The sequence below is a fragment of the Notolepis coatsorum genome (genome assembly GCF_963971535.1).
Source record: "Notolepis coatsorum genome assembly, chromosome: 11".
Classification (NCBI taxonomy): Eukaryota; Metazoa; Chordata; class Actinopteri; order Aulopiformes; family Paralepididae; genus Notolepis; species Notolepis coatsorum.
In genome coordinates this window covers 43,024,326-43,052,250 of record NC_140175.1, presented here as the reverse complement: position 1 = coordinate 43,052,250, position 27,925 = coordinate 43,024,326, and the positions used below count along the sequence as shown (strand labels likewise).

Here is a 27,925-nt window from a genome sequence, read left to right as displayed (position 1 = left end):
GGTCCTCCCGGTTGTAAGCCGGTAGGGGGGGTAGGAGAGCCGTCGGTAGTAGACCGTCTGGTCAACGATATCTATGGAGACTTCAAGTACAGAAGACAGTGCAATAGACTCTTGATCCGTAGATGAATACACCTTGGTTCTCTTGTAGGCTGTAGCTCTACAATGAAGAAGAAGCTAGGCGACCTCAGTCTCTCTGAGCGCCGACTCAACTTGACTCCTCTCGGGGGTAAATCCAACACTCACAGGCGTCTGCGATTATCCGCTCCACAAATCACAGTACCAAAGCAAATATATATTCCAGCCGCATAGGGCTCAGCAGTCGTCGGGTAGGTAATCCAGTGTACATGTCCCTCGGTCCTCGCCTAGATCTCCTCGGATGAAAGCGCCATGTGGTCGGCCCAACCTGGATAAGACTCTAGATAACACGAGGAAGCGTTGGAGATGCTGGTCACTTTAGAACTCTAACCGCACGATGCACCATACACGATAGACTATTATTACTTGATAGAAATACGTCGCACTCGACGGTACAGTGCCAAACTCTGACAATTCAGTTATTAATTCGCACGAGGTCTTAATGCTATTCTAAGGCCAAACAGGCCATACTTCACCGCACGTCGTATCGTGGGTGAGGCTTCACGTTCTGTTACTAAGTTGGGAAGAAGGGTAAGGGACTTCTACATTTACTTGCGCCATATTTATATGCACGGTGAACAAATAGTGCCACTCTCATTTCGGTAGCCGTATCCCTGAGCGGAGCCGGGGCTAGTACGGACATGTCTCGTCGGTACCTTTGAACTTGACGCCAGGGGCTGGTCCCCTGGCGCCTGGTCCTTTGTCCAATAAGAGAATGAACTATTATGGGCTATAGTAGGCTAAAGGCATATTCCGTGCATATGTACAAGGAATATACAAGGGATATCAAACGACATACAAATACTATTCAATATATATCCATAAATAAATATATATATTCGGTTTAATCTGATCCTTCGTAACAGGGAGGGAACTGTACATTTATGATGAATTGAAAATGGGGGACCCTGATGTAAACAAGACTTGCGAGATTTTGCGCGGCGCGTGGGAGCAAATTCGAGACACATATTCGGTTGCAAAAAGGTGTCCCACTGTCTCCTCTATAGCCATGAATATTTTCACGCGGATCGGAATCACGGCGCGCCCGTGGCACACTTTACCGTTTCTGCGAGTTTATTCCACGCTATGTCCTCTTTTTTGGAAATCAAAATATGGTCACCCTACTATATAGGTTAAAGTAATGTCACATCTTACCTGTACAACTATATAGGTTAAAGTAATGTCACATCTTACATGTACAACTATATAGGTTAAAGTAATGTCACATCTTACCTGTACAACTATATAGGTTAAAGTAATGTCACATCTTACCTGTACAACTATATAGGTTAAAGTAATGTCACATCGTACCTGTACAACTATATAGGTTAAAGTAATGTCACATCTTACATGTACAACTATATAGGTTAAAGTAATGTCACATCTTACATGTACAACTATATAGGTTAAAGTAATGTCACATCTTAGCTGTACAACTATATAGGTTAAAGTAATGTCACATCGTACCTGTACAACTATATAGGTTAAAGTAATGTCACATCTTACATGTACAACTATATAGGTTAAAGTAATGTCACATCTTACATGTACAACTATATAGGTTAAAGTAATGTCACATCTTAGCTGTACAACTATATAGGTTAAAGTAATGTCACATCTTTGCTGTACAACTATATAGGTTAAAGTAATGTCACATATTACCTGTACAACTATATAGGTTAAAGTAATGTCACATCTTACATGTACAACTATATAGGTTAAAGTAATGTCACATCGTACATGTACAACTATATAGGTTAAAGTAATGTCACATCTTACCTGTACAACTATATAGGTTAAAGTAATGTCACATCTTACCTGTACAACTATATAGGTTAAAGTAATGTCACATCTTACATGTACAACTATATAGGTTAAAGTAATGTCACATCTTACATGTACAACTATATAGGTTAAAGTAATGTCACATCGTACATGTACAACTATATAGGTTAAAGTAATGTCACATCTTACCTGTACAACTATATAGGTTAAAGTAATGTCACATCTTACCTGTACAACTATATAGGTTAAAGTAATGTCACATCTTACATGTACAACTATATAGGTTAAAGTAATGTCACATCTTACATGTACAACTATATAGGTTAAAGTAATGTCACATCTTAGCTGTACAACTACCGTAATTCCTCTAATAGTAACCCCGGCTTGTATTTGTTTCAACTGTAGCGGGTACCAGGCTTGTATTAGGAGGAGGCCTGTATAAGAGGGAGGCCTATATTTCAAATTTTCAAACGGATCATAATGGATAAATCAACATTTTGTGTCAGTTTGAACCCAGTAAAATGTACTGGGTTCATTTAATGAAACCAAGTACTGTATGAAATAGTAAACAGTGCAATTACAGGTGGTCACTGGTCATTTCAACGTTTTCAAAGTGAAATCAAGTAACTAGCTCAGTATGCAGCTCAGTATATTAGTAACCCGGCTTGTATTAGGAGGCCGGCTTATAATTGCTTAGCTCAAGAGCGCACCCGGCCATTAATAGAGACCCGGCTTGTATTTGAGACCCGGTTACTATTAGAGGAATTACGGTATATAGGTTAAAGTAATGTCACATCTTAGCTGTACAACTATATAGGTTAAAGTAATGTCACATCGTACATGTACAACTATATAGGTTAAAGTAATGTCACATCGTACATGTACAACTATATAGGTTAAAGTAATGTCACATCTTACCTGTACAACTATATAGGTTAAAGTAATGTCAGTAAAGCTCTGAGCTTTTTTGTGTCTATCCTTGGCAGTATTCCAGACTATGCTTCTGTCACATGTTATTTCTATATTGTCAAATAAAGTCCAAGTCACGTCAACAAGGAACAAAGAGTAATAGGTGTGAGCTGTGGTTTGAGGTGAGTTCTAGACTAACCTGACTCTGGCTGTGAGAAGCCTCTCTTTATGTGGGTGCTGATGATGAGGCTTGATGAGCTTCTTGTGTGGAGAACTGGCTTCCAGCTGTAGGTGATAGTAATTGCCTTGCTGCCTGTTCCTCCCGGTCCTTTGCTGTGTGGCTCTATGACCTGGTGAATCTCTGTCCTTGGCGCTGGAGGCTTGACCGTGCTTGTATCCCCTCATCAAATGGCACACCTGTCAATTGATTGTTGCAGGTTACAGATTGGAAGTCTGGGAAAAACAACATATATCCCCGAAGGTCACGGGAAGGTTATGTGAAATATTTACTTGGATTTGAGTGAGAACTGAATGTGGGTGTTAACAGCAGATCCCCAGAGCAGCCAATAATATAGGAGGAGGATGCTTGTGCTGAGAAGTGGGTTAGAACTTAGAGTGTTCATCTAGTCATCTGAAGGTTCCCAGTTTGATTTCGGCTCCTCCCGGCAGTGTGTCAAAGTGTCCTTGAGCAAGGACCCCTAAAAGCACCATATGAATGCAGTCTATTTACCATTTACCAAGTGAAAATGTTGCATATTAGACTGAGGGAAAGCTGTTTGAAATCTGTGGGAATCTAGCAAACCTCATCCGTTATAGGTTATTCTCTTCTGGAGCGGCCAAGGACAAGTATTTTCTTTCATTCACTCGTCGTAGTTTAATAGTTCTCACGCCCACACGCACAATGCACATGCACACTCACACGCACACATACACATACACATTAATCAGTGTCATGGCCTTGAGCAAGTCCAGCGAAAAAGAGAGAAGAGAAAGTCTTGTGTGTGTGTTGTGGGTGAGCGAGTGTACGTCAGTGCCCTTGACATTGAACCTCCTAGAGAATACAATCCACTTAGATTTAAAGCCCTGGATGTACACTATGAGGCACCATGAGGCTCTTTCACTGGCGGTCTAAAGCGTTTACAAATACCTCACCGAAGGCAAGGTTAAACATGTTGGTCATCTTAACCAATATTACTCCTGAGTCCTTACTGTACACTGGGGTTTGTCTGTCTCTGTCTGTCTGTCTGTCTGACTGTGTTACTCTGTCTGTCTGACTGTTACTCTCTGTCTGTCTGTCTGACTGTGTTACTCTCTGTCTGTATGACTGTTACTCTCTGTCTGTCTGTCTGACTGGGTTACTCTCTGTCTGACTGTTACTTTCTGCAGGCATTCTCCCTTTCTGTGTGTGTGTGCCTGTGCGTTTGGAAAGACCAGATGAAGTCATATTATATTGATAGTAAATTTACTGAGGATGGACAGATAATGTTGATATTTAAACATAAAATTCAATACATAATAAATGTATTCATGATCATCATGCAACATGCGACATGTAAATGTTGTGAGTGTATAAGGGTTTTTATTGTTGTTTTAATGGTCTGTATGTCATGTAAATGTTATGAGTGTATAAGGGTTTTTATTGTTGTTTTAATTGTCTGTATGACATGTAAATGTTGTGAGTGTATACGTCTGTAACTGTATTTTATGTGTTATGGACCCCAGGAAGAATAGCCCCAGCACTGCTGTGGCTAATGGGGATCCAAATAAACTTAAACATAAAACAATTGTAGGAACTGTTTGGGAGAGGAAGGGGTTTTAGGTTGCATGTTGTGAGTTCCAAAAAAAGTTACTTAAAGTTTAAAGCTCAATATATCAAAACGTGGCAGGAGGTCTATTTGTATTAAAAATAGTGCTGTCAATCGATTGTCAAGAGAAAATGATTGTCCGTAGTTAACTCGCGATTAATCGCAAATTAATCGCATTTTTTTTCCTACATTAAACAGATCTTTTTCAAGTTCCAAGTTTTAATACTCTTATCAACATGCGAGTCAACAAATGCTTGCTTTATGCAGCCATTTAACACAAAAGGATGACCCTCATGCATTGCAAATTTGCATCAAATTCAAAACGGAGTGACGCACAAAATAACTTAAAAGAAAATAATAATTTAAAACAATGAATAAAGTGTGCATGAAATAATAGGGGAAAGAAAACATTAGGAACTTGTTACATTCACCCACACAAGGGCTGAGTAATCACACACCCCCCCTCTCTCTCTCACACACACACTCTTTGATTGATTGATTGAAAAGTTTATTAACAGATTGCAGAATGGGTACAGTACAGTACAGCTCAATACATACAATTGTTAAGGGGATGCAGACCAGAGAAAGACTTTCGTCTTGTTTACATCAGGGTCCCCCATTTTCAATTCATCATAACATATATGACATACATGACATACAGATAGACAGTACTGCTACATCTATACATTTATGACATATCAGATTTGCAAATACAGTACTGTTTGTGATACAAAAGTGTCCAGAAAAGGAGTGTATATACATTTGGCATAGAAACTGTACATTGGAGGAGGTTGGTTGGGTGGGGTGGGGTTGGGTGGGTTGGGTGAGGGCTGTACATTGGAGGTGGGGGGGGGGGGGGGGGGGTTGGGAAGGGGACACACACACATTTTACACTGTACATTGGAATATTGACAAAGCCTTACTTGGTCATTTACTGTACAACTAGGTTAGGACATTTGTAGGGGCCAGTTTCGAATTGCAGTCTCACGTAGGTGTTTTTTGAGAGTGTTTTTGAAGGTGGGTAGTGATTCACATTCCTTTACAGCTTTAGGCAGGGCGTTCCACATTGATGTGGCATAATTGCGAAACGTGTTTAGTCCCTTGTTTGAGCCGAATCTGGGTTTTACATGATTTGTGGAGCTCCCTCTGGTGTTGTGATCGTGGTATTCACTGACCTTTGGGAAGTATTTTGACATGTACATGGGTACCTTGGTCGCGTAGTGTATCTTGTAGACCAGGCCCATTGCAAGTTGCTGTACTCTGTCGTCTACTCTAAGCCATGCTAGGTTGTCAAAGTGGGCAGGGGTGAGGTGGGTTCTAGGAGTCAGGTCAAGTAGTAGTCTGACTAGCTTGTTTTGAGATGTTTGTAATTTGTTTTTTAGTGCCTTTGAGGTGCTTTGGTACCATGAGGTGCAAGCATAGTCGTAGTACCCTTGAATGAGTGCTCCTGCTAGAGTCTTCAGGGTATTCTTGTTTACCAGAGAGGAGATCCGGTACAAGAATCGCGTTCGTTGGTTGACTTTTTTTATTACATTGGATGCCATTTTGTCACAGGAAAGATTAGCCTCTAGGATGGAACCCAGGTAGGTAATTTCATCTTTCCTTGTGATAATATTGTCACCCACTGTAACCGAGAAGCCGTCGGTCTTGCTGAGTTTGTTATTTGAACCGAAGAGAATGGACTCTGTTTTGCCCATGTGTAATGATAGTTTGTTGTCGGCGAGCCATATGCAGATTTTGCCTAGTTCCGAGCTGAGGGCTTTTTCAACCTGTAACTTGTTCTTGTCAGAGACCAGCAGGGCTGAGTCGTCCGCAAACAGGAACAAGTTGCAGTCACAAGCTGACGACATGTCATTTGCATAAATTAGGAATAGTAGCGGTCCTAGTATGCTTCCTTGTGGAACACCACAGCTCACTGTGAGGGGGGGGGGATAGGGTACCGTTTACTTCCACCATCTGTTCCCTCCCCTCCAGGTAGGATTGTATCCAGCTCACTGATAAACTATCAAAACCAATTGCTTTTAGTTCTCCCAGCTCTCTTTCTCTCTTGCCCAGCGTTTCCGTTAGCCGGTAATTACCGGTATTTGACCGTCAAAATCTGTTGAAGTCCGACATATTTAATCTCTCCGGTCTTAATGTCCGGTGAAAATAATTCCCTGAGTCTAAGCACAATTTGATTATTTGAATTGTATTAAAATAGGCTAAAATTAAATAGCCTATGCGATGAACGAAACAATCATTACATGATTTGTTTCATCGTTGCTTCTAATAATGACAACGACGTTGTCAGCGAGAGCTTAGTGCTGGGTGTGCGAACTTTTGTGAAGCTGCAGAGCCGGAGCAACAGCAGCACAATGCAGTACTCCAGCAGTACTCCAATTCAGCCATTTTCAATTCAATGTTGGGTGGGGGGCGCTGTTGTGCGGTTCCCAGAAAAGAGCCAATAACAGCTGAATCTGCTGCTCTGCAGCGCCATACTCTCGCAAAATAAGTCATTGGGAGGTGGAGAGAGAGAGAGTCGTCACGCAGACCCACGATAATGTTGCCGTTTCTCTCTGCCAAATTTCTCAGTTCTTCGCTTGATATAATTAATACAAATGTCCAATATAACGGAATTCGTTAGCTCATAAAAATGTGATTATAACAGACTGTTGTTTATTAATGTCGGGCGACTGCCCACAGACACCTATTTGATTTAAAGTCGGCAGCAGCACGAGTCTCGGGACTTATTTTATTTGGAATATAATGACTTTATACGCAAAAGTAGCCTAGTTTTAAGTAAAAATATTATAAATCTACATGCCTTGATGATGTCATTCTTTTGTTTTGTTGTCATTCTTTTGCCTATCAATTGTTTTTAAGCTCAATAAACTCTGACCGGAATGTCTCTCATTTGACCGGTAGATTGAAATCTACCGGACACTGAGGCCGGCAACAATTTTTTCTAACGGAAACCCTGCTCTTGCCCCTTCCTCATCTCTCTCACCCCCCTCTCTCTCTATATCTCACACACACACACACATGCACATGCACACACACACACACACACACACACACACACACACACACACACACACACACACACACACACACACACACACACACACACACACACACACACACACACACACACACACACACACACTTCAGAAACAAACATAGTATCAATGAGAGCATCAATAATACACCTGAGTGAAGTCTAGTAAAAAAAAAAAAAAAATTTAAGTTAACACTTTCAGTGCCACCAGGGGGCGCACGACTTAGTGCATGAATGCCACCATCGGCACTAATGTTAACGTTAATATCGCCTAATCTATGTTTTAAATTATGGCTATGTGTCTAATCTGCCCCGTCGCTTATCAAAGAATAATTTTCCAGTCAGTGCTGTCAAGGCAGATTGGTTTTTTATCGCTTCATTTCCGTTTGAGAGCATTTTGAAAAGCACCCGTTTTGAGGTAAAAAAACAGCCCATTCGGGGCCATTCTGTGATAATCGTCTTTTACTGGAATATTCCAGAACGTTGATATTTGTCGGCCTATTTATGAATCGTTTTCAAATAAACTCGATTCTTGTACCGGATCTCCTCCCTGGTAAACAAGAATACCCTGAAGACTCTGGCAGGAGCACTCATTCAAGGGTACTACGACTATGCTTGCACCTCATGGTACCAAAGCACCTCAAAGGCACTAAAAACCAAATTACAAACATCTCAAAACAAACTAGTCAGACTACTGCTTGACCTGACTCCTAGAACCCACCTCACCCCTGCACACTTTGCCAACCTAGGATGGCTTAGAGTAGACAACAGAGTACAGCAACTTGCAATGGGCCTGGTCTACAAGATACACTACACGACCAAGGTACCCATGTACATGTCAAAATACTTCCCAAAGGTCAGTGAATACCACGATCACAACACCAGAGGGAGCTCCACAAATCATGTAAAACCCAGATTCGGCTCAAACAAGGGACTAAACACGTTTCGCAATTATGCCACAACAATGTGGAACGCCCTACCCAAAGCTGTAAAGGAATGTAAATCACTACCCACCTTCAAAAGCACTCTCAAAGAACACCTACGGGAGACTGCAATTCAAAACTGGCCCCTACAAATGTCCTAACCCAGTTGTACAATAAAGACCAAGCATGGCTTTGTCAGTATTCCAATGTACAGCCCCACCCAACCCCACCCCACCTACCCAACCTCCTCCAATGTACAGTTTCCATGTCAAATGTATGTCAGTATTCCAATGTACAGTGTGTCCCCCCCCCCCACCTCCAATGTACAGCCCCACCCCACCTACCCAACCTCCCCCAATGCACAGTTTCTATGTCAAATGTATATACTCTTCTTCTGGATTTTTTTTAGTATCACAAACAGTACTGTATTTGAAAATCTGGTATGTCATAAATGTATAGATGTAGCAGTACTGTCTATCTGTATGTCATGTGTGTCATATGATGAATTGAAAATGGGGGACCCTGATGGAAACAAGACGAAAGTCTTTCTCAGGTCTGCATCCTCTTAACAATTGTATTTATTGAGCTGTACTGTACTGTACCCATTCTGCAATCTGTTAATACACTTTTCAATCAATCAATCAATCAATGATCAATATTATACGTACACGCACGCACATTCGAGGCGCGTGCTGATAATAGCCGTTTTCATTTCCTCATGGATTTTACAGTGAAACCGCTGAAGCACATATCAGGAAAAAAGCTTATATCTTCATCAAAACGAGTCTGATTATCCTAACACTAATAACATAGATTCCTTACCTGACATCAGATGGTATCCAACTGGTATATTCCAATTCCTGATCACCATTCGAAAAAATCGATAAGTGTATAGATCTAACGTGTATACAGTAGATCTCATGCTTGCCGCGGCTCAGAGTCTCCAGAATGAACTCTGGTAACCCCGGCTGCATCAGTGGACTGGAAAATGTGGACTGGAATAATTTTTTTCCCCATCCATTTTCATTGAGTCCATTCCAAAATCCCTGATGTCATCTGGGAGACGATAGGGGGCGCTTTTTTCACATCTGATCGCCGGCGGCCTTTGGGTAGGCTAGGGTAGGCTCGCGTGATGCAATATGATTTCAGTAAAAAAAAAAAATCCGAGAAATCTCGTGAGTGGCTTTCAACGTAACTATTGTAAATCCGAGAAAAGCCGTGAGTGGCAGTCAAAGTGTTAATCGTGAGTTAAAAAAAATTGTGGCGTTAATAGAATCGGGTGATAACGCGTTAATACTGCGTTAACTTTGACAGCCTTAGGCTACGTTTAGACGAGCGTTTTGGGATGGAAGTCTGAACAGAAACCGCAAAAGTCGTCTTGCGGTTTCACTTTTAATTTTGCGTTTAGACAAGCGTTTTGGGGTGGAATTCTCCGTCTAGACGAGGCTGTAACAACTCGAGACAACGGAGCCCCGCTGTCACACGATTGGCGCATATGTCACATGACGTGCTGTGAAGACCCGCCCTACTCTGCCTCTGATTCGCAGAGCGTGGGTGGGGAATGTGATTGGACCAAAGCAGAGTCACTCACAGACAGTGGGTCCAGTCATAATAGTTGTGATAGCCGCGGGACAGATTCTTGTGTCTTTAAAAGTACTGCCAATGTAGCCTTCAAGTGATCTCCGTTGATATAGTCAGACATACTTGCTTTGTTTACGTCTCGGCTACTGGCGCATACCTGCTACCTGTGACGTAAGCAGTACGCGCGACCAGAGCCGTGACAACCCTTTCGTCATCGTTTTAACAGATTTATACGGTTTGACAGTTTAGACGAGAGCGCAAAGGTTTTGCGTTTCTAGGAATTCCACCCTGGAAGGTAGTCTCACTTTTTTGCGGTTTCACCCCGTAAAAACGCTGTTTCCGTATAAACGAAAGGCACATCCGAAAAAATATTTTTGCGGATTCACCTGCTAGCGTTTCCGTCTAAACGGGGCCTTAATTAAAAACAATAGATTGTTTTTCATTTAAATGTCTGGAAGAGCTCAAGAATAAAAATGTCATGATATTTCCGTTGCCTTTTTTGAGTTGATCTAAATGTTGCTGATTGTGTTAAATGGGCATATAATATCGTCTCATATCGATCGCAGGCACCTGAATCGAATCGTATCGTATCGTGGCAGACTTTGTGATATCGGCAAATATCGTATCGTTGTCCAAATAATTGATATCGTATCGTATCGTGATGAAACTGGTGATTCCCACCCCTAACTGTTACTCTCTGTCTGTCTGACTGTTACTCTCTGTCTGACTGTTACTCTGTTTGACTGTGTTCTCTCCCTCGCTCTCTCTTTCCCTATCTCCCTTTATCCTCCCTTTCTCCCTCCCTCCATCCCCCTCTCTCTCCATCCCTCTATCTATCTGCTTCTCTCTCTTCCTCTCGCTCTCCGTCTCTTTGTCTCTATCTCTCTCTCCATATCTTTTGAAGGTATGATTTCCTAGTAGTTGTCTATCTGAACAGATGTGTGTTGTGATTGGCAGGTGTCTATCTGAACAGATGTGTGTTGTGATTGGCAGGTATCTGAACAGATGTGTGTTGGATTGGCAGGTGTAGTTGTCTATCTGAACAGATGTGTGTTGTGATTGGCAGGTGTAGTTGTCTATCTAAACAGATGTGTGTTGTGATTGGCAGGTGGCTGAGAGGGTAAAGCTGTCCAAGACCCGCAGCGAGTCCTCCACCGAGAGGCCTGTCCTGGGCTCTGAGATCAGCAGCATAGGGGTAAGTGTGTGTGTGTGTGTGTGTGTGTGTGTGTGTGTGTGTGTGTGTGTGTGTGTGTGTGTGTGTGTGTGTGTGTGTGTGTGTGTGTGTGTGTGTGTGTGTGTGTGTGTGTGTGTGTGTGTGTGTGTGTGTGTGTGTGTGTGTGTGTGTGTGTGTGTGTGTGTGTGTGTGTGTGTGTGTGCGCGCGCGCGCGGGGGCAGGCAGGCAGGCAGGCAGGCGGGAGAACCGCTCCCGCCTACCTCTGGTCAATGGTCTCTAACTACACACCCTCAAGACCCCTACGCTCTGCATCTTCTGGCCGCCTCAGACCTACTCCTATCCGAGCTCCGGGAGGGTCATCAAAGAGAAGTCGCCTATTCTCAGTCCTTGCCCCACAATGGTGGAATGAACTACCCACCCCAGTTAGGACAGCCGAAACCCGTCCAAACTAAAGACGCACCTCTTCAACTATTATCTGAATTTGAACCAATATCTAACCCTAACTAACCTTACTGTCATGCACTTGTCCTAATAAACTAACCTACACTGTAGCATGCAACACTTTGATGAACATTGTTACTCAGCTGATAGAGTTGTGCCCTTCCTGATGACTTGTCATACAGAACTTGTAAATCGCTTTGGATAAAAGCGTCAGCTAAATAACAAAATGTAAATGTAATGTGTGCGTGTGTGTGTGTGTGCGTGTGTGTGTGTGTGCAATAACAAGAGAAAGAGAGAGAGAGACCCTCACTATTGGAACTCTACCTATCTTGCCCAGAGTATTTCTCCACTGTGAGTGTTTCCAGGGTTAGTTTAACTGTTTTGGGACCAGTTTAGTTAGTGTTAGCAGCTAACGTTAGTTTAGGTTTTTAGCGTGACATGGGCATACAGGAATGGCGAGGATGCAAAGCATGTTAGACCTGTTTCTCGAGTTTTCACTGCACATAGAAACAGCGTGACTTGCAAGAGGAGTTGTCACACAGCTGTGTGCGCAGGGCTGAATAGCTAGATTTTATAGCTTCTATAATTTAAGGTCCGCTGGTCTGTGTCTATTATGAAATGACAATTGTGCATCAACAGAAATGTGACACAGATTGATCTAATGTGACGTAAAATGTTTATTATCATCAACTATCCAGTTAGTTTTTATAGTGTAACGTTTGGCTACTTAATACCATTGAACGTAGAGAGGGAGAGAGGGAGGGAGGGAGAGAGAGAGAGAGAAGCTGGGTGGTGTTGGCAGCTCTGCTGTAGAGAGGGATTTGATTTAAGGAACTGACCGGCTCCGACCTGTCACTCAAAAGTCCCCCCAGACCCTCCCCTGAGGACCAGTCTCTTAGACAGGAAAAGTGCCCTTGGATTCTCCTTTCAGCACAATTACAAGAACTAATCCTTAAACCTACTCCAAGGATGCTGCCAGCTTGATGATTGTCTTTCAACTTCCTATGAGCTTGTGACACTATCTAGATAGGCAAATATTAGCCTTGTCTTGAGGACAACCGGCTAGCTAAACAGTTTTGTGATTATCTATTCGGTTTGTGAATATTCACACTAGCTAGCACCTTTATCACCAAGTTCAGCTGCAGGAAATAGACAGATAACGACAGATGTGGGCTGGGCTTATAATATTCACAACTGAATAAACAAACTGCTACTGTTCTTGGAGGGAAAATGGGTCCCTAGATCACCATTTGAAGCTAGAACGGTACCCTAGAACTAGCACACTGTGTTGTTTACATGACGGTAGGGCTGGGCGATATAACGATAACGCTAATTATCGCGATATATTTTAATAATCGATATCGGGGGGGGGGGGGGGGGGGAATATCGAATTCTTACATTTTTTGTGACCTGCAACAGGGCAGTTTTACAACCAGAGACAGTGGACAGACTTGTCTTTCTTGCCTGCAACTTAAAGTAATGGCTTTGCTTGACAATACTGACCAAATTTAGATTTATTTTTCTCTTGTCCATTTATTTTGTTTGCTTTCTAATTTAAAATACAGTTTGAAACCGTCTGTACACAGTAGGCTATGTGCTAGCAGAGCTAGTCTCCAGTCACGAGTCACGGTGCACATGTGGTTTGTCCACCAAAAAAGCGCCAAAAGATAGAAAAGAAACTAGCAGAGCCAGAACTGTTCAACTCCCCTGGAGCCACAGCCAGCAGAGAAGCCGGTTTACTTTTGCTTTCAAACCAGCTGCAGCCTGAGAACTGGAGTGTGAGGGGATGTAACACTAAAGATGGCGGCAACGACAAAGAATTGCTGCAAAATAAACATACATCTGTTGTTTAAAAAAAAAAAATGGTGGCGATGGTGTCAAGAGAACAGCCTCTCCCTGAACGTCAGCAAAACAAAGGAGATGATTGTGGACTTTAGGAGGTCGGGGGTCAGGGACTACAGCCCCCTCAGCATTGACTGGGCACCGGTTGAGAGAGTGAACAGTTTTAAGTACTCAGAGTCCACATATCCGAGGACTTGACATGGACCACACACATTGACAGTGTTGTGAAGAAGGCACGGCAACGCCTCTACTTCCTCAGGCGCCTAAGGAAGTTCCAAGTCGTTCAGAAGATCCTTAAGAACTTCTACTCATGCACAATAGAGAGCATCCTGACTGGCAATATCACCTCCTGGTTTGGGAATAGCACCACACAAGACCGTAGCAGACTACAGAGAGTGGCCCGTTCAGCCGAACGCACAATTGGAGGGGAGCTTCCCACTCTCCAGGGCATTTACAACAAGCGGTGCATGGGCAAGGCTAAGAGAATTATCAAAGACTCCAGCCACCCAAACAACTGCCTCTTTGAACTGCTGCGGTCAGGCAAGCGATACCGGAGTCTCATGGCAAGCACAGAGAGACTCAGAAGAAGCTTCTATCCCCAGGCCATCAGGATGCTCAACGAACAATAACACTATGTAACAACCATCAAATGCACTCACAGCACACACATCCACACGCACACACTCACTTTAAACAAACAACTCACTGCAGCACCCACTTTAACCACGTTAGAACACCTAAGCACACTTTATATTTATTGGTAAAGAATTTGCACTACAACCCATACCTCATTACACCTTACTGTAAATTGTACCTAAATTGTACCTCATCCCACTTCTGCTTTGCACTGTATAGTATTGTATGGTAACTCAGTTACTTCTACTCTACATTGAGCATTGTATATATGTATATACTGAACACTTTTGTCTACGTACTTGACTTCTATTTTATACTTGCTATACTTTTATTTTATACTTATCTATTTTTGCCTAGCACAGTCTCTGGAGTGTAACAGAAAGAAGCATTTTGTATAAAAGTATTCTGTACTTCTGTATGACAACTAATAAAGAAACTTGAAGAGTCAACTTGAAGAGTTTTTGGGGGGAAATAACCGTTTGAGGTGAGCTAAATGACTAAATGTAAGAAGAAAAAGAAAAGAGACTATTTACATACAATTTTGAATTGCCAGAAAGGTTATTTTGTTTTGAGAAGTTTCCACGAAGCCTGCAGTGGACTGAAAGAGTCACGGTTATATATATATATATTTATAGTCAGTGAGGGGCAGTTGTTATAACATAGTGTGTCTCAGAGAGTAGGGCTGCACGATTTTGGGAAATAATCGAATTGCGATTTTTCTGACAGATATTGCGATTGCATTACATTTGCGATTATAATTTTTTTTAACAGCCCCACAGAGGTTTATTGTAAGATGTGGCTTGCATCTGGCCTACGCTGTGGGTCTTTTTGGGACACCGAGCCTGAAAATGTTTCTTTTTACCTGGGAATCGATACCGGTACCCAACGGTACCTTTTTTTCTGTACTTTACTCTCCCTCTCTGAAGTCTAAACTTCACAACACACAATCTAAAACCCCTTACCTCCCTCTCCCAAACCGATCTTGTATCTCAATGGGACTTCCTGGTTAAATAAATTTAAAAAAATTGTGATTTAATTTTTTTTGCGATTTGCTAATTGCATCATTCCAAATCGCGATTTCGATTTAAAATCGATTAATCGTTCAGCTCTATGTCTCAGTGGAAATACATTCCTCATGACACTGTGTGTAATATGATGGTGTTTGAATATTGTCATGGAATAAGTAGTCATTTAACGATTGAGACTAAGAGGTGATTACACTACATTAAATTATGTATTTATTCCACAGAAGTATACATGGTTTGTGTCTACATTGGTTCTCACTCCAAACAATCAAATATCTTACTGATATGACCTTTAATATTATAGTGAAAGATATTGCAATTCTGGGCACCTCACATCAATGTGATCATGTGTGGGAACAGCTTCACCACACTGCAATATCAATATTTCTCTCCCTCCATACTCTCCTTCCCTCTTTCACTCCCTCTTTCTGTCCCTTCCTGCTTATTTCCCTCCCTTCCTCCCTCTTTCCCTCCCTACTCTCCCTCTTTCCCTCCTTCCCTCCCTTCTTTCCCTCCCTCCCTACTCTCCTTGTTTCCCAGGCTGTCTGGGAGTTCTATATCCCCTTTAAATATGGATCTCTCTCCCACATCCCTTCCCCTTTATATATCCTTCTCTTTTCAGCTATGTTAAGTTACAGTGTGTGTGTGTGTGTGTGTGTGTGTGTGTGTGTGTGTGTGTGTGTGTGTGTGTGTGTGTGTGTGTGTGTGTTTGTGCATGTGTGTAAGTGCATGTATAGCACATGCACATGAGTGTAATGGGGAAATCGATGGTAATGATTCCGTGGGGGTCTCTCCTTTCATGCTCTTTTTACTGAAAGCGCTGTCCACCGAAATATTCTCCTCCGGTCAGCTCTGCTACGAGGCCGGAAACACATTGTTCCCAAAATAAATGGAGGGGGGGAGGGAGGGGGGAGGGAGAGAGAGAGAATAAAGGGAGGTGAAAGGGTTGAAAGCAAAAGTGAGAGAGAGAGAGAGAGAGAGAGAGAGAGAGAGAGAGAGAGAGAGAGAGAGAGAGAGAGAGAGAGAGAGAGAGAGAGAGAGGCAAGAAGATAAGATAGGAGCGAAGGAGAGGAGAACATTGGAGAGGATAAGATAGGGGAGGATAGGAGAGGAGAAGAGAAGATAGGGGAGGATAGGAGAAGATGGGAGAGCAGAACATATGGGAGGATAGGAGAAGATGGAAGAGGAGAAGATAGGGGAGGAGGATAGGAGAAGATATGAGAGGAGAGAAGATAGGGGAGGAGGAGAAGAGAAGATAGGAGAAGAGAAGAGAGGATGAGAGCAGATAGGAGAGAAGAGAGGTTAGGAGAGGTGAGAGGATATGAGAAGAGAAGATGGGGGAGGATAGGAGAAGATGGGAGAGAAGATAAGAGAGGATATGAGAAGATAGGTGAGATGAGAAGAGAAGAGAGGATATTAGAAGATATGAGAGGAGGAGAGAAGATAGGGGAGGAGGAGAGAAGATAGGGGAGGAGGAGAGGAGAAGATATGAGAGAAGAAGATAGGAGAGGAGAAGATAGAAGAAGAGAAGATAGAAGAAGAGAAGATAGAAGAGAAGAGAGGAGAGGAGGAGAGAATATAGGAGAAGAGTGGAGAGGAGGGGTATAGAAGGGAGGAGAGGAGCCAGACGGTGTGCATTCCTCAGGGAGGAGGTTGAGGCAGACAGGTTATGTAAAAGACTGCAGCAGCAACAAACACATTGTGTGTCTTTCTGTCTGTGTGTACATGGGTGTGTGGATTTAAGAAAGGTCTCTGAGTAGCTAAGTACATTTGCATTGTTTATATACCTTGCACTGTGTGTGTGTGTGTGTGTGTGTGTGTGTGTGTGTGTGTGTGTGTGTGTGTGTGTGTGTGTGTGTGTGTGTGTGTGTGTGTGTGTGTGTGTGTGTGTGTGTGTGTGTGTGTGTGTGTGTGTGTGTGTGTGTGTGTGTGTGTGTGTGTGTGTGTGTGTGTGTGCGCGCGCGTGTGCGTGCATGTGTATTTTTAGAATGCCCGGCACACACTTCGATCCAATCTTACAAACCCTGCCCCCTGTTACAAACTTGTATAGAATTATCAGGCTCAGGTCATGTGTCTGTCTGTCCACCATTCCTCATCCTGTGCAGAGAATAACAACAGCACCAGATAGCCACTTCGCTATTCATGTACAGTATTAGTATACCGCTCTCTTTTCTTTCTACAGTGCCCCCCTCCATTAACCCTGAGTAAATTGTTCACGGCCAGTAGGGAGCTGTGAAGCGCATGTTTTCACCACACAGCTGTAACTGGTGAAAGCAGTCTGGGAGTAATTAAGCTTGGCGCGCGAGTGGAATGTTGTAGATCGAAGGTGCCGTGAACAGAACTCTTGAGAGATATTATGAAATGGGATTCTCACGCTTGTAATAATAATAATAATAATAATAATGCAGGACTTTTTTTAGACCGGTTTTTGTATAGACCGGTTCAGTGTCTCAGTACAATGACACGATATAGGTCCAGCGCAAGTCGGTCCTTGGAAGTCAGTGTACTGAGAGTGGATGGATGAAATGGGTGCTACAGACAATGGAGTTTGTTAACAATGGGTCTCATTCACCAACATTGCCATAAGATTTCTCTTAGGACAACCACCTTGGAAGGCCATAAGAGAAACTCGACGATAATTACACACGGAACGCGTGGAGAGGCTGTCTTAAGTGGCCAAAATTATCACAACTGCGATGGCCACAATGAGATACGTTACTCATTGACAAACTTGAACGCGCATTCTCGCTTACTTAATTTCCATACAGACACGCCTCCAGCAGCTCCTTATAAAGCCAGCCATCAGAGCCGTGTGCAAATTAATTCCCAATGAGAGCGAAGAGAGTTACAGGCACACCTGCAGTGCTGGGAGTGGAAAGGAGGAAGTTATATTATTTAGTAGCGTCAGCACACACACACACACGCGCGTACTGTATAGTCTATGTGTGTAATTAATGAACGCAGTAGGCTTATATTAATATTCTAATGACTTGTTTTATTACGAGATCACAGATACTCCAAAAATCCCCAAATGGCCCCGAAAATAAGACCAAGATTTGTCAGATCTTTTGTCCTAAGTCCGTTGGTGAATGAGACCCAATGTCCTGTTATCTTGTTTCACTGCTTCCTCTCATGCATTGCGTTGGGGTGTGTCTTTTGGAAAATAGCAGACATTGATTTGGGATAGTAGGACATTGAGGACGACAGTGGCTCATGAGGTAGAGCAGTCGTCTGGTAATCCGGAGGTTCCCTGTTCAATTCACACTCCTCCCGGGCAGCTTGTCGAAGTGTCCTTGAGCAAGACACTTAACCCCTAACTGCTCCCGATGAGCAGGCTTGCACCTTGCATGGTTGCCTTCGCCGTCGGTGTGTGAATGTGTGAGTGAATGGGTAAATGTGAGGAACAAATTGTAAAGCGATATATAAATAAAAGCACTATATAAATACAGTCCATTTACCATTTACATTTGTATCTGTTAAAGGAACACGCCAATATTATGGGAAGCATGCTTACCGTCTTCCCCGGAGTCAGACAAGAAGATAGATACCAATTTTCTCTCGGTGCGATCAGTCAAATGTGGCTGCAAACTAGCCTAGCTGTTGGCCAATAACACTTGTCCTGGAGTTTTCAGCTAGGCTAGTAGGGGTGTAACGGTACGTGTATTCGTCCCGCAAATTTACGGTACGGCCGTCACAGTGCGGTACGCGCACCCATGCGACGAATACGCCCCACACCGCAAACACACCCACATGCAGGCACTCGCGAGGTCCGTGCGAGAACAGCGCGCGTGGCCGGGCACACCGAGCTCAGACTTCAGAGCGGCGAAAGCGGTCAGGAAATTCACTACACACATGAGTGCATGCTTACCAACTGTCCGTCTGCAACACTACTATCACGACATATTTTTTTCCTATTGCTAGGTTTTAGTGAGTTTTTCCTTACCTTCGCGTGGGGTATGTCTGGGAGTGTTTGCATTCATTCATTTATTTTGCATTATTTTATTTTAAATTTGTTGGACCTTATGGTGTTCTTGTTTTGTTCTTGACTTATTGTTATGTTTCTTCTTGACGTGTTTAAAGAAGACGTGTCCGGCCCATGTGTTGTTGGGCCTTACAAATCAGAAGACAGTAGACTTCTGATTTGGCCTTCCCAGACCTCAGGCTTTAGCCCGGGAACACTGGACGCCACTTTTGACGGGTGGAGAGATAGAGGTATAACAGCCATATGTACACTTTTAGAGAACCATAACTTCATGTATTTTGAGCAATTTAAGAGAAAATGTTACTTGGGAAATGACAATTTGTTTAGATATCTACAGCTGCGACACTTCTATGATACAGAAGTGAATAGGATATCATTAGGTGGTAACGGGGTGGTGGGAATGATGGAAATGGCGTATACGCGAACTCCAGTGAAAATAGTATCGGAAATGTACAAAAGTTTACAAGCTCGCAACAACTGTGATTCATATAATGTGAAGAAGAAATGGGAAAGTGAACTGAGTATAATCTTGGCGGAGGATGATTGGCATTCTATATGTGAGACACAACACTCATCCACTAGCTCTAGAGGATGGAGAGAATTCGGTTGGAAAAATGTGATGAAAATAAGAGTAAATAATTAAAAGGGCAACAACCCTGCTGGAGACAGTGTGGACAGATGAATTGCCAACCACTCTCACATATTTTGGCTATGTGATAAAGTGCAACCATTTTGGAAGAGTGTTACACAGGAAATGTACAGAATTCTTAGCTATGAATTCCCCATGGAACCCCAGCTGATATACCTGGGTTTGATCACAGAGGAGACCATACACAATGAAGACTTGTACCTGTTCAAAATCATGATAATAGCTGGTAAGAAGGCCATCACAAGGAGCTGGCTCAAAGAAGCCGCTCCAGACAAAGAGACATGGAGGGGAATAGTGGAGGAGATAAGCAATATGGAAAAAATGTCATTCCTGCTGAGAATGAAGGCCGAGACATACGACAGACGCTGGTCGAAATGGACAACATATGAGCCGTTAGATGTGTAAAGACTGCCATGGCACAATCAAAACAGACCCGACACACCAAGAGCAAATACAGCTCTCCCCCCCCACCATACAACACTGTCCTGTCCTGTGAGTCTTGTCTGTCTTGTCTGTCCTGTGGTGGTGGTTGGCATATTACTACTGTTCTGTATAATGCTTATGTAAAAGTTAAAAATGAAGAGTTATAAAAAATTTATAAAAATAGTTAATGAATCTTGGAAAAAATTGGTAAGACATCTATGCAAACATGGGAAAAGTTGCTATGCAAATACTGCAAAAGAAAAGTTTCTAACTGAAAAAGTGACTGTGAAAAGGAAATGGAGAATGTTTATGTGAAAATGATGTAAAAAAGTGACTTTGGAAAGAAAAAAGAGGAAAATGAACAAAAATAAAGAGTTATAAAAAAAAAACGATGTCCACTGACTCCATATTTGGCCATTACTACAGAGAAGCCACACAGAGGACAGAACACTGCCTTTAGCGTTAGCATGGAGAATGATAGTCTGGATAGACTGTTGGTCGATGATGACACTCACACACTGGACGTTACAGTTAAGACTGAATTACACAAGTATTTACATGGTAATTACATTTCAAATTTACAAAAGATACTGGTACAAATACAATAACTAAATGTGAAATAATATAGGAAACCAAATGATAAAATGTAGAATAGTAAAGTTTACTCGTATTTGTACTGCTTACCAAAACCAACTACCGTAATTCCTCTAATAGTAACCCCGGCTTGTATTTGTTTCAACTGTAGCGGATACCAGGCTTGTATTAGGAGGAGGCATGTATAAGAGAGAGGCCTATATTTCTAATTTTCAAACAGATCATAATGAATAAATTAACATTTTGTGTCAGTTTGAACCCAGTAAAATGTACTGGGTTCATTTATTGAAACCAAGTACTGTATGAAATACGGTAGTAAACAGTGCAATTACAGGTGGTCAAAAGTTAAATAAAGTAAAATAGTGCAATCACAATACTGGTATAATAATAATAATAATAATAACTTCGTTTTATGCAATTCTGAGGTAGGCTTACTCTCTTGGTAAACATTAACACCATACCATTATATGGTATTTAATAAATACCGTAATTCCTCTAATATACATGAAACCCGGCTTGTATTAGGAGGCCGGCTTATAATTGCTTAGCTCAACAGCGCACCCGGTCATTAATAGAGACCCGGTTTTTAATTGAATACCGGTTACTATTAGAGGAATTACGGTATATAGGCCATATTGACTTCACTATCACAACAAGAGCTATAACACCATCTAGCCAGTAGGCCTTACTTTTAAGGGTGCCGACCGAATTACGTCGGTACTACCGGGTATCGATTCACGTTAGATCAATCAGTGCCACATTTCTGTACCAAATTCTAATGACGCACAATTGTCATTTCATAATAGACACAGACCAGCACGGACCTTACATTCTAGAAGCTATGAAATCTAGCTATTCAGCCCTGCACACACACAGCCGTGTGACAACTCCTCTTGCAAGTCACGCTGTTTCTATGTGCAGTGAAAACTCTGCGAGAAATGGGTCCAATGTGTCTAACATGCTTTGCATCCTCACCATTCCTGTATGCCCACGTCACGCTAAAAACCGAAACTAATGTTAGCTGCTAACTAAACTGGTCCCAAAACAGTTAAACTAACCCTGGAAACACTCACAGTGGAGAAATACTCTGGGCGAGATAGGTAGAGTTCCAATAGTGAGGAATGGGAGGGTCTCTCTCTCTTTCTATTTCTCTCTCTCCCTCTCTCCCTCTCCCTCTCTACGTTCAATGGTTTTAAGTAGCCAAACGTTACACTATAAAAACGAACTGGATAGTTGATGATTATAAACATTTAACTTCATTAGCTGAAATATTCTAAAATCATTTGGCCTCATTCAACAATACTCTCTTATTATTTTTCTTATATTCTTGCTTACCTGTCTGAGAACAATAAGAAAAGCCACCGCCACATTCATCAAGCCGTTCTTAACGTCCAAATCTGTTCTTACCGAGGTGTGTTGCATGATGAATCCCACTCATTCTTAAACGCAAATGCACATTCGCGCTCAATTCATTTGCATACAGACACGCCCGCCATCTCCTTATAAGGCGAATGGGGCGTGTGTAAAACAGCCGTGGTTCGGCATCTGATCCCTGTCTGATGATCCATTCAACAGGAAGCGATTTTTGCGACTGATCTCAAAATGACACACACACACGTCTCACGACTGCGACTCAGTGCATGTGTGTGTGTGTTCCTGTGGGTCGCTCATCGCATGCGTGTGTGTTAATCTGATGACAAATAAAGACTTATACTTGTACTTATACGTATACGTACTGTATAGTGCAAAATAAATCATTCCAGCAAAGTAGGCTTTGTCAATACTGAACGACTGCACGCTTGTCAAGAACCAATCACGCAGTAGGTTCGGAAATAATACCGGATCTGTCACCTGTCATCTCTCTCTGAAAGGTCCCTGTGGCTAAAACCCTTCTAAGGTTTCTCTCCTCCACATTGCCTGTGGTGCATTTTTTCCTATTGCTAGGTTTTAGTGAGTTTTTCCTTACCTTCGTGTCTGGGAGTGTTGCATTTATTTGAAATTTTTTGGACTTTATGTAGGGCTGCACGATTTTGGGAAATAATCTAATTGCGATTTTTCGGACAGATTGCGATTACATTTGCGATTACAATAAAATAAATGTAAGCAGCCCCACAGAGGTTTATTATTATTATTATTATTATTATTATTATTATTATTATTATTATTATTATTATTATTATTATTATTATTATTATTATTATTATTATTATTTTTTGTTATTTGCTAATTGCATCATTTCAAATCACGATTTCGATTTAAAAACGATTAATCGTTCAGCCCTAACTTTATGGTGTTTTTGTTTTGTTCTTGATTTATTGTGATGTTTCTTCTTGACTTGTTTAAAGAAGACGTGTCCGGCCCATGGGGAAATTAACGTGTGTTGTTGGGCCTTACAAATACATTTTATTTGATTTGATTTGTGTGTGGAGAATAGAAGAGAAGAGAGGAGAGAGGGGAGGAGAGGAGAGGAGAGGTTGTAAATATGCGTTCTATGCGTACGGCCTGGGCAGCCAGCATCCAACTGTTCTAACAGCTATAATCCATTTCAGATTATATATTAATAATAATTATTATTATTGAAAAGTTCTGGGTTTATAAAGTTGTATTTGGGGGCAATTGACCAATGGTTTGCTTTCAACCCATGAACTCCTTCCTCTCTCACTTTTTTATATATTTTTATTTTATCTACTAAAACTGTATTGTATTATATTGTTTGTTTTGTAAAGTGTCTGAGCATCAGGAAAAGCGCTATATAAATCTGATATTATTATTATGAATGGTAGGCTTTTTTAAGAGTTTCTTATCTGGGTAAGAGTGCTCTCGACCACTCTTAGAATTTGGTCTTGCCTGAGAGAAAAGCAACAATAAGAAAACATTGCTGAATCCCAGGTAAGAACAAAATAAGAGGAAATGCTAGTTAAGAACGAAATCTGTTCTTATATCGCTTCATGAATGAGGCCCATTAAGTCTGCTTTGGAAAGACCAGGTGAGAAGGGTTTGATAGTATTTACTGAAGATGGCCAGATAATGTTGATATTTAAACATAGAAATAGTAATACATAATAAATGTATACATTTTTTATTTTACCTTTATTTTACCAGGTAGTCACTTGAGATCCAAGATCTCTTTTTCGAGCAAGACCTGGCCAAAATGGCAGCAAAAACAAAAAACAAACATACAAAAATACACAAAACACAGACAAAGACATAAAAGGCAAAGTGGGGCAGGGGGATACATTTGAGCTGCAGCAAATCAGATTGAATGGGATTGGGGGAGATTGGAGGGTAGGGTAAAAAGGTAGAAAGAGGATGGAAGGTGAGGCCCTGCAGGAGGTTGCTGGGGAGAGAAGGTCAGGTTAAAAACATAAAATATAACGGCACATTATGCAGTGAAGCAGCGACATTCTCCCATCTCATTCTTTAAAATGCCCTTAATTTGAACTTTAAAATCAGATATGGTTGTAGGAGTGGTTTGGGAGAGGGTTTGTGTGGTATGTTGTGTGGTGTGATAACAATGTTGAAATTGAGAAGTTTGTAATAACATTTTTGTAAAGTAAAATACCTATTAAAAAGAAAAGTACCTGTATCGATTCCCAGGTACTGGTATCAGTTCAAATGTGAACGGTACCAAACCCTACTGGCCAGTACTGTAATACTTTGAACCATGTGTTGTGGTGCAGGTGTCCAGCAACGTGGCAGAGCACCTGGCCCACTCGCTGCAGGACTGCTCCAACATCCAGGAGATCTTCCAGACGCTCTACTCCCACGGCTCTGCCATCTCCGAGAGCAAGATCCGCGAGTTTGAGGTGGAGACGGAGAGGCTCAACAGGTGAGCGAGCGCCACACGTCGGGTTTGTCGTGACGCGTGAGCTTTGTTAAACGCTCATTTAAAACATGCAGAGCACAAACGTGTTTTGTAGGAAAGCCACAACGACGAAGCGCGATTCGTTTCACTAACAGGCAGGCATTAGCCGTGAATGTATTTAAGATACAGAGGATCATGTTTGTTATGTAAACTGTGTTGACATCCTTCTGGGCTTCTGCGCTGCGGTTCAGAGACTTTGACTGGAGCTAGTCTTTCCACCTCTGACCTCCATCAATGGTGCTTTTTTTCAGCCTCAGTGCTATGAATAAAACGATTCACTCACAGGTCCCAATGTTTGCCGGTGAATTTCTATAAAGGGCAGTTTTATATTCTCCCTCCAACTCGTCCTTCCACCCCTCTCGGTGCCTCAGTAGTTCGGTCCAGGGATGTAAAATAACCGTTCAAAGGGTGTACTTGTCAGGATCGTGTGGGGTTCAGATGTGGAGATCAGAGGGTTCTCGGCAGGTTGGCTGTCGTCTTAATCTCTTGTAATTCCTGTATGTTTTTTTTTCTTTCTTTTTTTTCTTTTAACACTTTCAGCGCCAGAGGTCGCTGTGTGCCGTGTGTGCCAGCACTTTAATGAATGGGGATACATGCCGGTGTTAACTTATTATATTTAATTATATTTAAAGTCGGATAAAAGCGTCAGCTATATGACAAAATGTAAACATTTAAAGTTCAAGGAAATCCACTGTTAAAAATTGTTTTTGTATTTTATTATTATCATATCTTTTATTATAAGTATTATGCATGAGGTTTCCAACGTCAATGAATAATCATGTTAAATAATTGTGATCTCAATATTGACCAAAATAAAGGTGATTATGATTTTTGCCATAATGGACCAGCCCTACTACATTAGGAGTTCCTCTTTCCTTTGTGTCTGTTCTACATTATATTTCACATCAGACCTACAGTATGTTACCACGAAACAGGATTGTTGTTCCCTGCATTGATTTAATTATTAACCATATAAAATGAAACAGCCACCACCTACTGTAACAAGATTTCCTCATCTAATTTATATCTGCACTGATTTAATCAACTCTATTCCTCAAATCACATGGGAATTAATATAAAATTGAGGTTCTGCAACAATTGGGAGGGAAAAACTGTTGTGGTGAACTGTGCCTTTAAGGCGATGACTCGGTCCATGTATTTAATGGGACGGCCCATACGTTTGGCTCTAACGAGCGATCTGCTGACACCCACTCTTTCCTCTTCATTAAGCCCTGTGCTTTATTGACCCTCCTTGATTAGATGGATAGTTACGTGTCATTAGCTGCCTGCTCGTAAAAGAACATGGCTCTGGAAGCCAGCATGGTGGAGACAAGGCCACAGTTGCTACTCATCCCTCCACTGTCCCTATGAGCAATTTGGCCCACACGTCATTCAGTTGGGTATGTCATACAGTGGCAGTTAATGTCAGGATAGTTGTTTATGGTGGCCAAGAATGACTTGCTTTTGAGTGCTTTTGAATAATAAGGTTCTGAATAATGTGTGTGTGCGTGTGTGTGTGTGTGTGTGTGTGTGTGTGTGTGTGTGTGTGTGTGTGTGTGTGTGTGTGTCCTAGCCGCATCGAGCACCTGAAGTCTCAGAACGACCTGCTGACCATCACGCTGGAGGAGTGTAAGGGCAACGCAGAGAGGATGAGCATGCTGGTGGGCAAATACGAGTCCAACGCCACCGCCCTCAGGCTAGCACTGCAGTACAGGTACACACACACACACACAGTCTCAGTAGCCTAAAGGATGAGCCTTGTAAAGTTCAACCTTAAACTTTACATTCACAGACAGAATTCCAATTCTTCTCCCATTATGAAAACAAAGGACAACTAATGCAGCACATCACAAACACTGTCACACACATACACACTAACCCTTTCAACCCATACACCATCAAACCTGCGGTAACACTATCTCGTTAGAACCTTCCGGTAATTATAATTAGGCAGCTCTCGCCGAGGTCAGGCCCTGTTTTGTAGGTTGCATGCACAAACAGTGATTTGCATGTCATTAGCATTTCCTCTGCCTCGGCCAATCAGTGCTTTTGCCAAAGGGTGCTGAAGTGCCTCGCCGAGCCCAGGGAGGAATCTGAATGGATTCTTTAATTAGCATCGTGCTAATCCTCGGGTCATAGGAAGAGCTGATGAGGTGAGATGCATGTGAGATGAGTTGTCAGATTTCAACTCATCACTCTTATTTGTAGAGCTCGAAATCACATCACATGTCTCAATGGTATTCTGAGGCCCACAAAGCACCCCCTGGCATCCCACATGGAATACAAAACACGCATTGATCTCACAAACTGTGTATATGGAAGTCGTCTGAATCAGTGAGATGTTTGGGTGAGTGATGTATACATGAATAAAACACCCACAACATCAACTGCTCTCACACAACTTCAAAATGCTCCGGAGTTGAAAGGCTTTTAGCGGCATAGACTATCAACAAAGAAATTCCATTAATTGCGTATAACTCCTTGATGTACCGGAAATTTGTTGTTTCTCCACAGACGTTTTATAATTTGCTCATTAGACCTCTTTTCCAAGCAGGCAGTTGGGATGTCTGGGCTTCAGTTTAATGAGTTTCTGCTATTCCTTCACTCCATCAGCGTGTCAGTTACCATGAAGACGATATTTCGTTACAACTCTTAGGAATAGGCTAAAAATATAAACGCACTTGCCTGGAAAGTAAGTTAAAAGTTTTAATAGTGATTATTTTCCGCATTAAGTACAGCAAAACACTGAAACAGGTGGTATTCTGGAAATTGTTTACCACACTGTTGCTTGCTAGCCCCTGGGAGTCTATGTGATATTATAAATAATATATACTGTATATAATATAGTCTAATAAAAAATTATAAAATGTTCTGTTACAGCTGCTGAGCTATAAATATATATATATATATATATATATATATATATATATATATATATATATATATATATATATATATATATATATATATATTATAATTTTTTGCTACTCCATATATTGTTATCTCTCCACTACACGCTATGTTAGAGCTTGTGCCAGCACAGGAGATAAGATTATACTGTATATAATCTTAAGAAATATAAAATAATAATAAGAAGATGATAGATGTTACGAAGGATC

At 41.8% G+C, this 27,925-nt stretch overlaps 1 protein-coding gene across 1 annotated transcript in view; it reads left to right on the top strand.

Moving 5' to 3' along the window:
* mcc (MCC regulator of WNT signaling pathway) overlaps positions 1-27,925 on the top strand; it is a 311,681-nt gene that overhangs the window by 226,059 nt on the left and 57,697 nt on the right. The window contains 3 exon segments of the mRNA XM_084325292.1: positions 11,284-11,370; positions 24,622-24,770; positions 26,380-26,520. Of these exon segments, the coding sequence (XP_084181418.1) occupies positions 11,284-11,370; positions 24,622-24,770; positions 26,380-26,520 (377 nt within the window).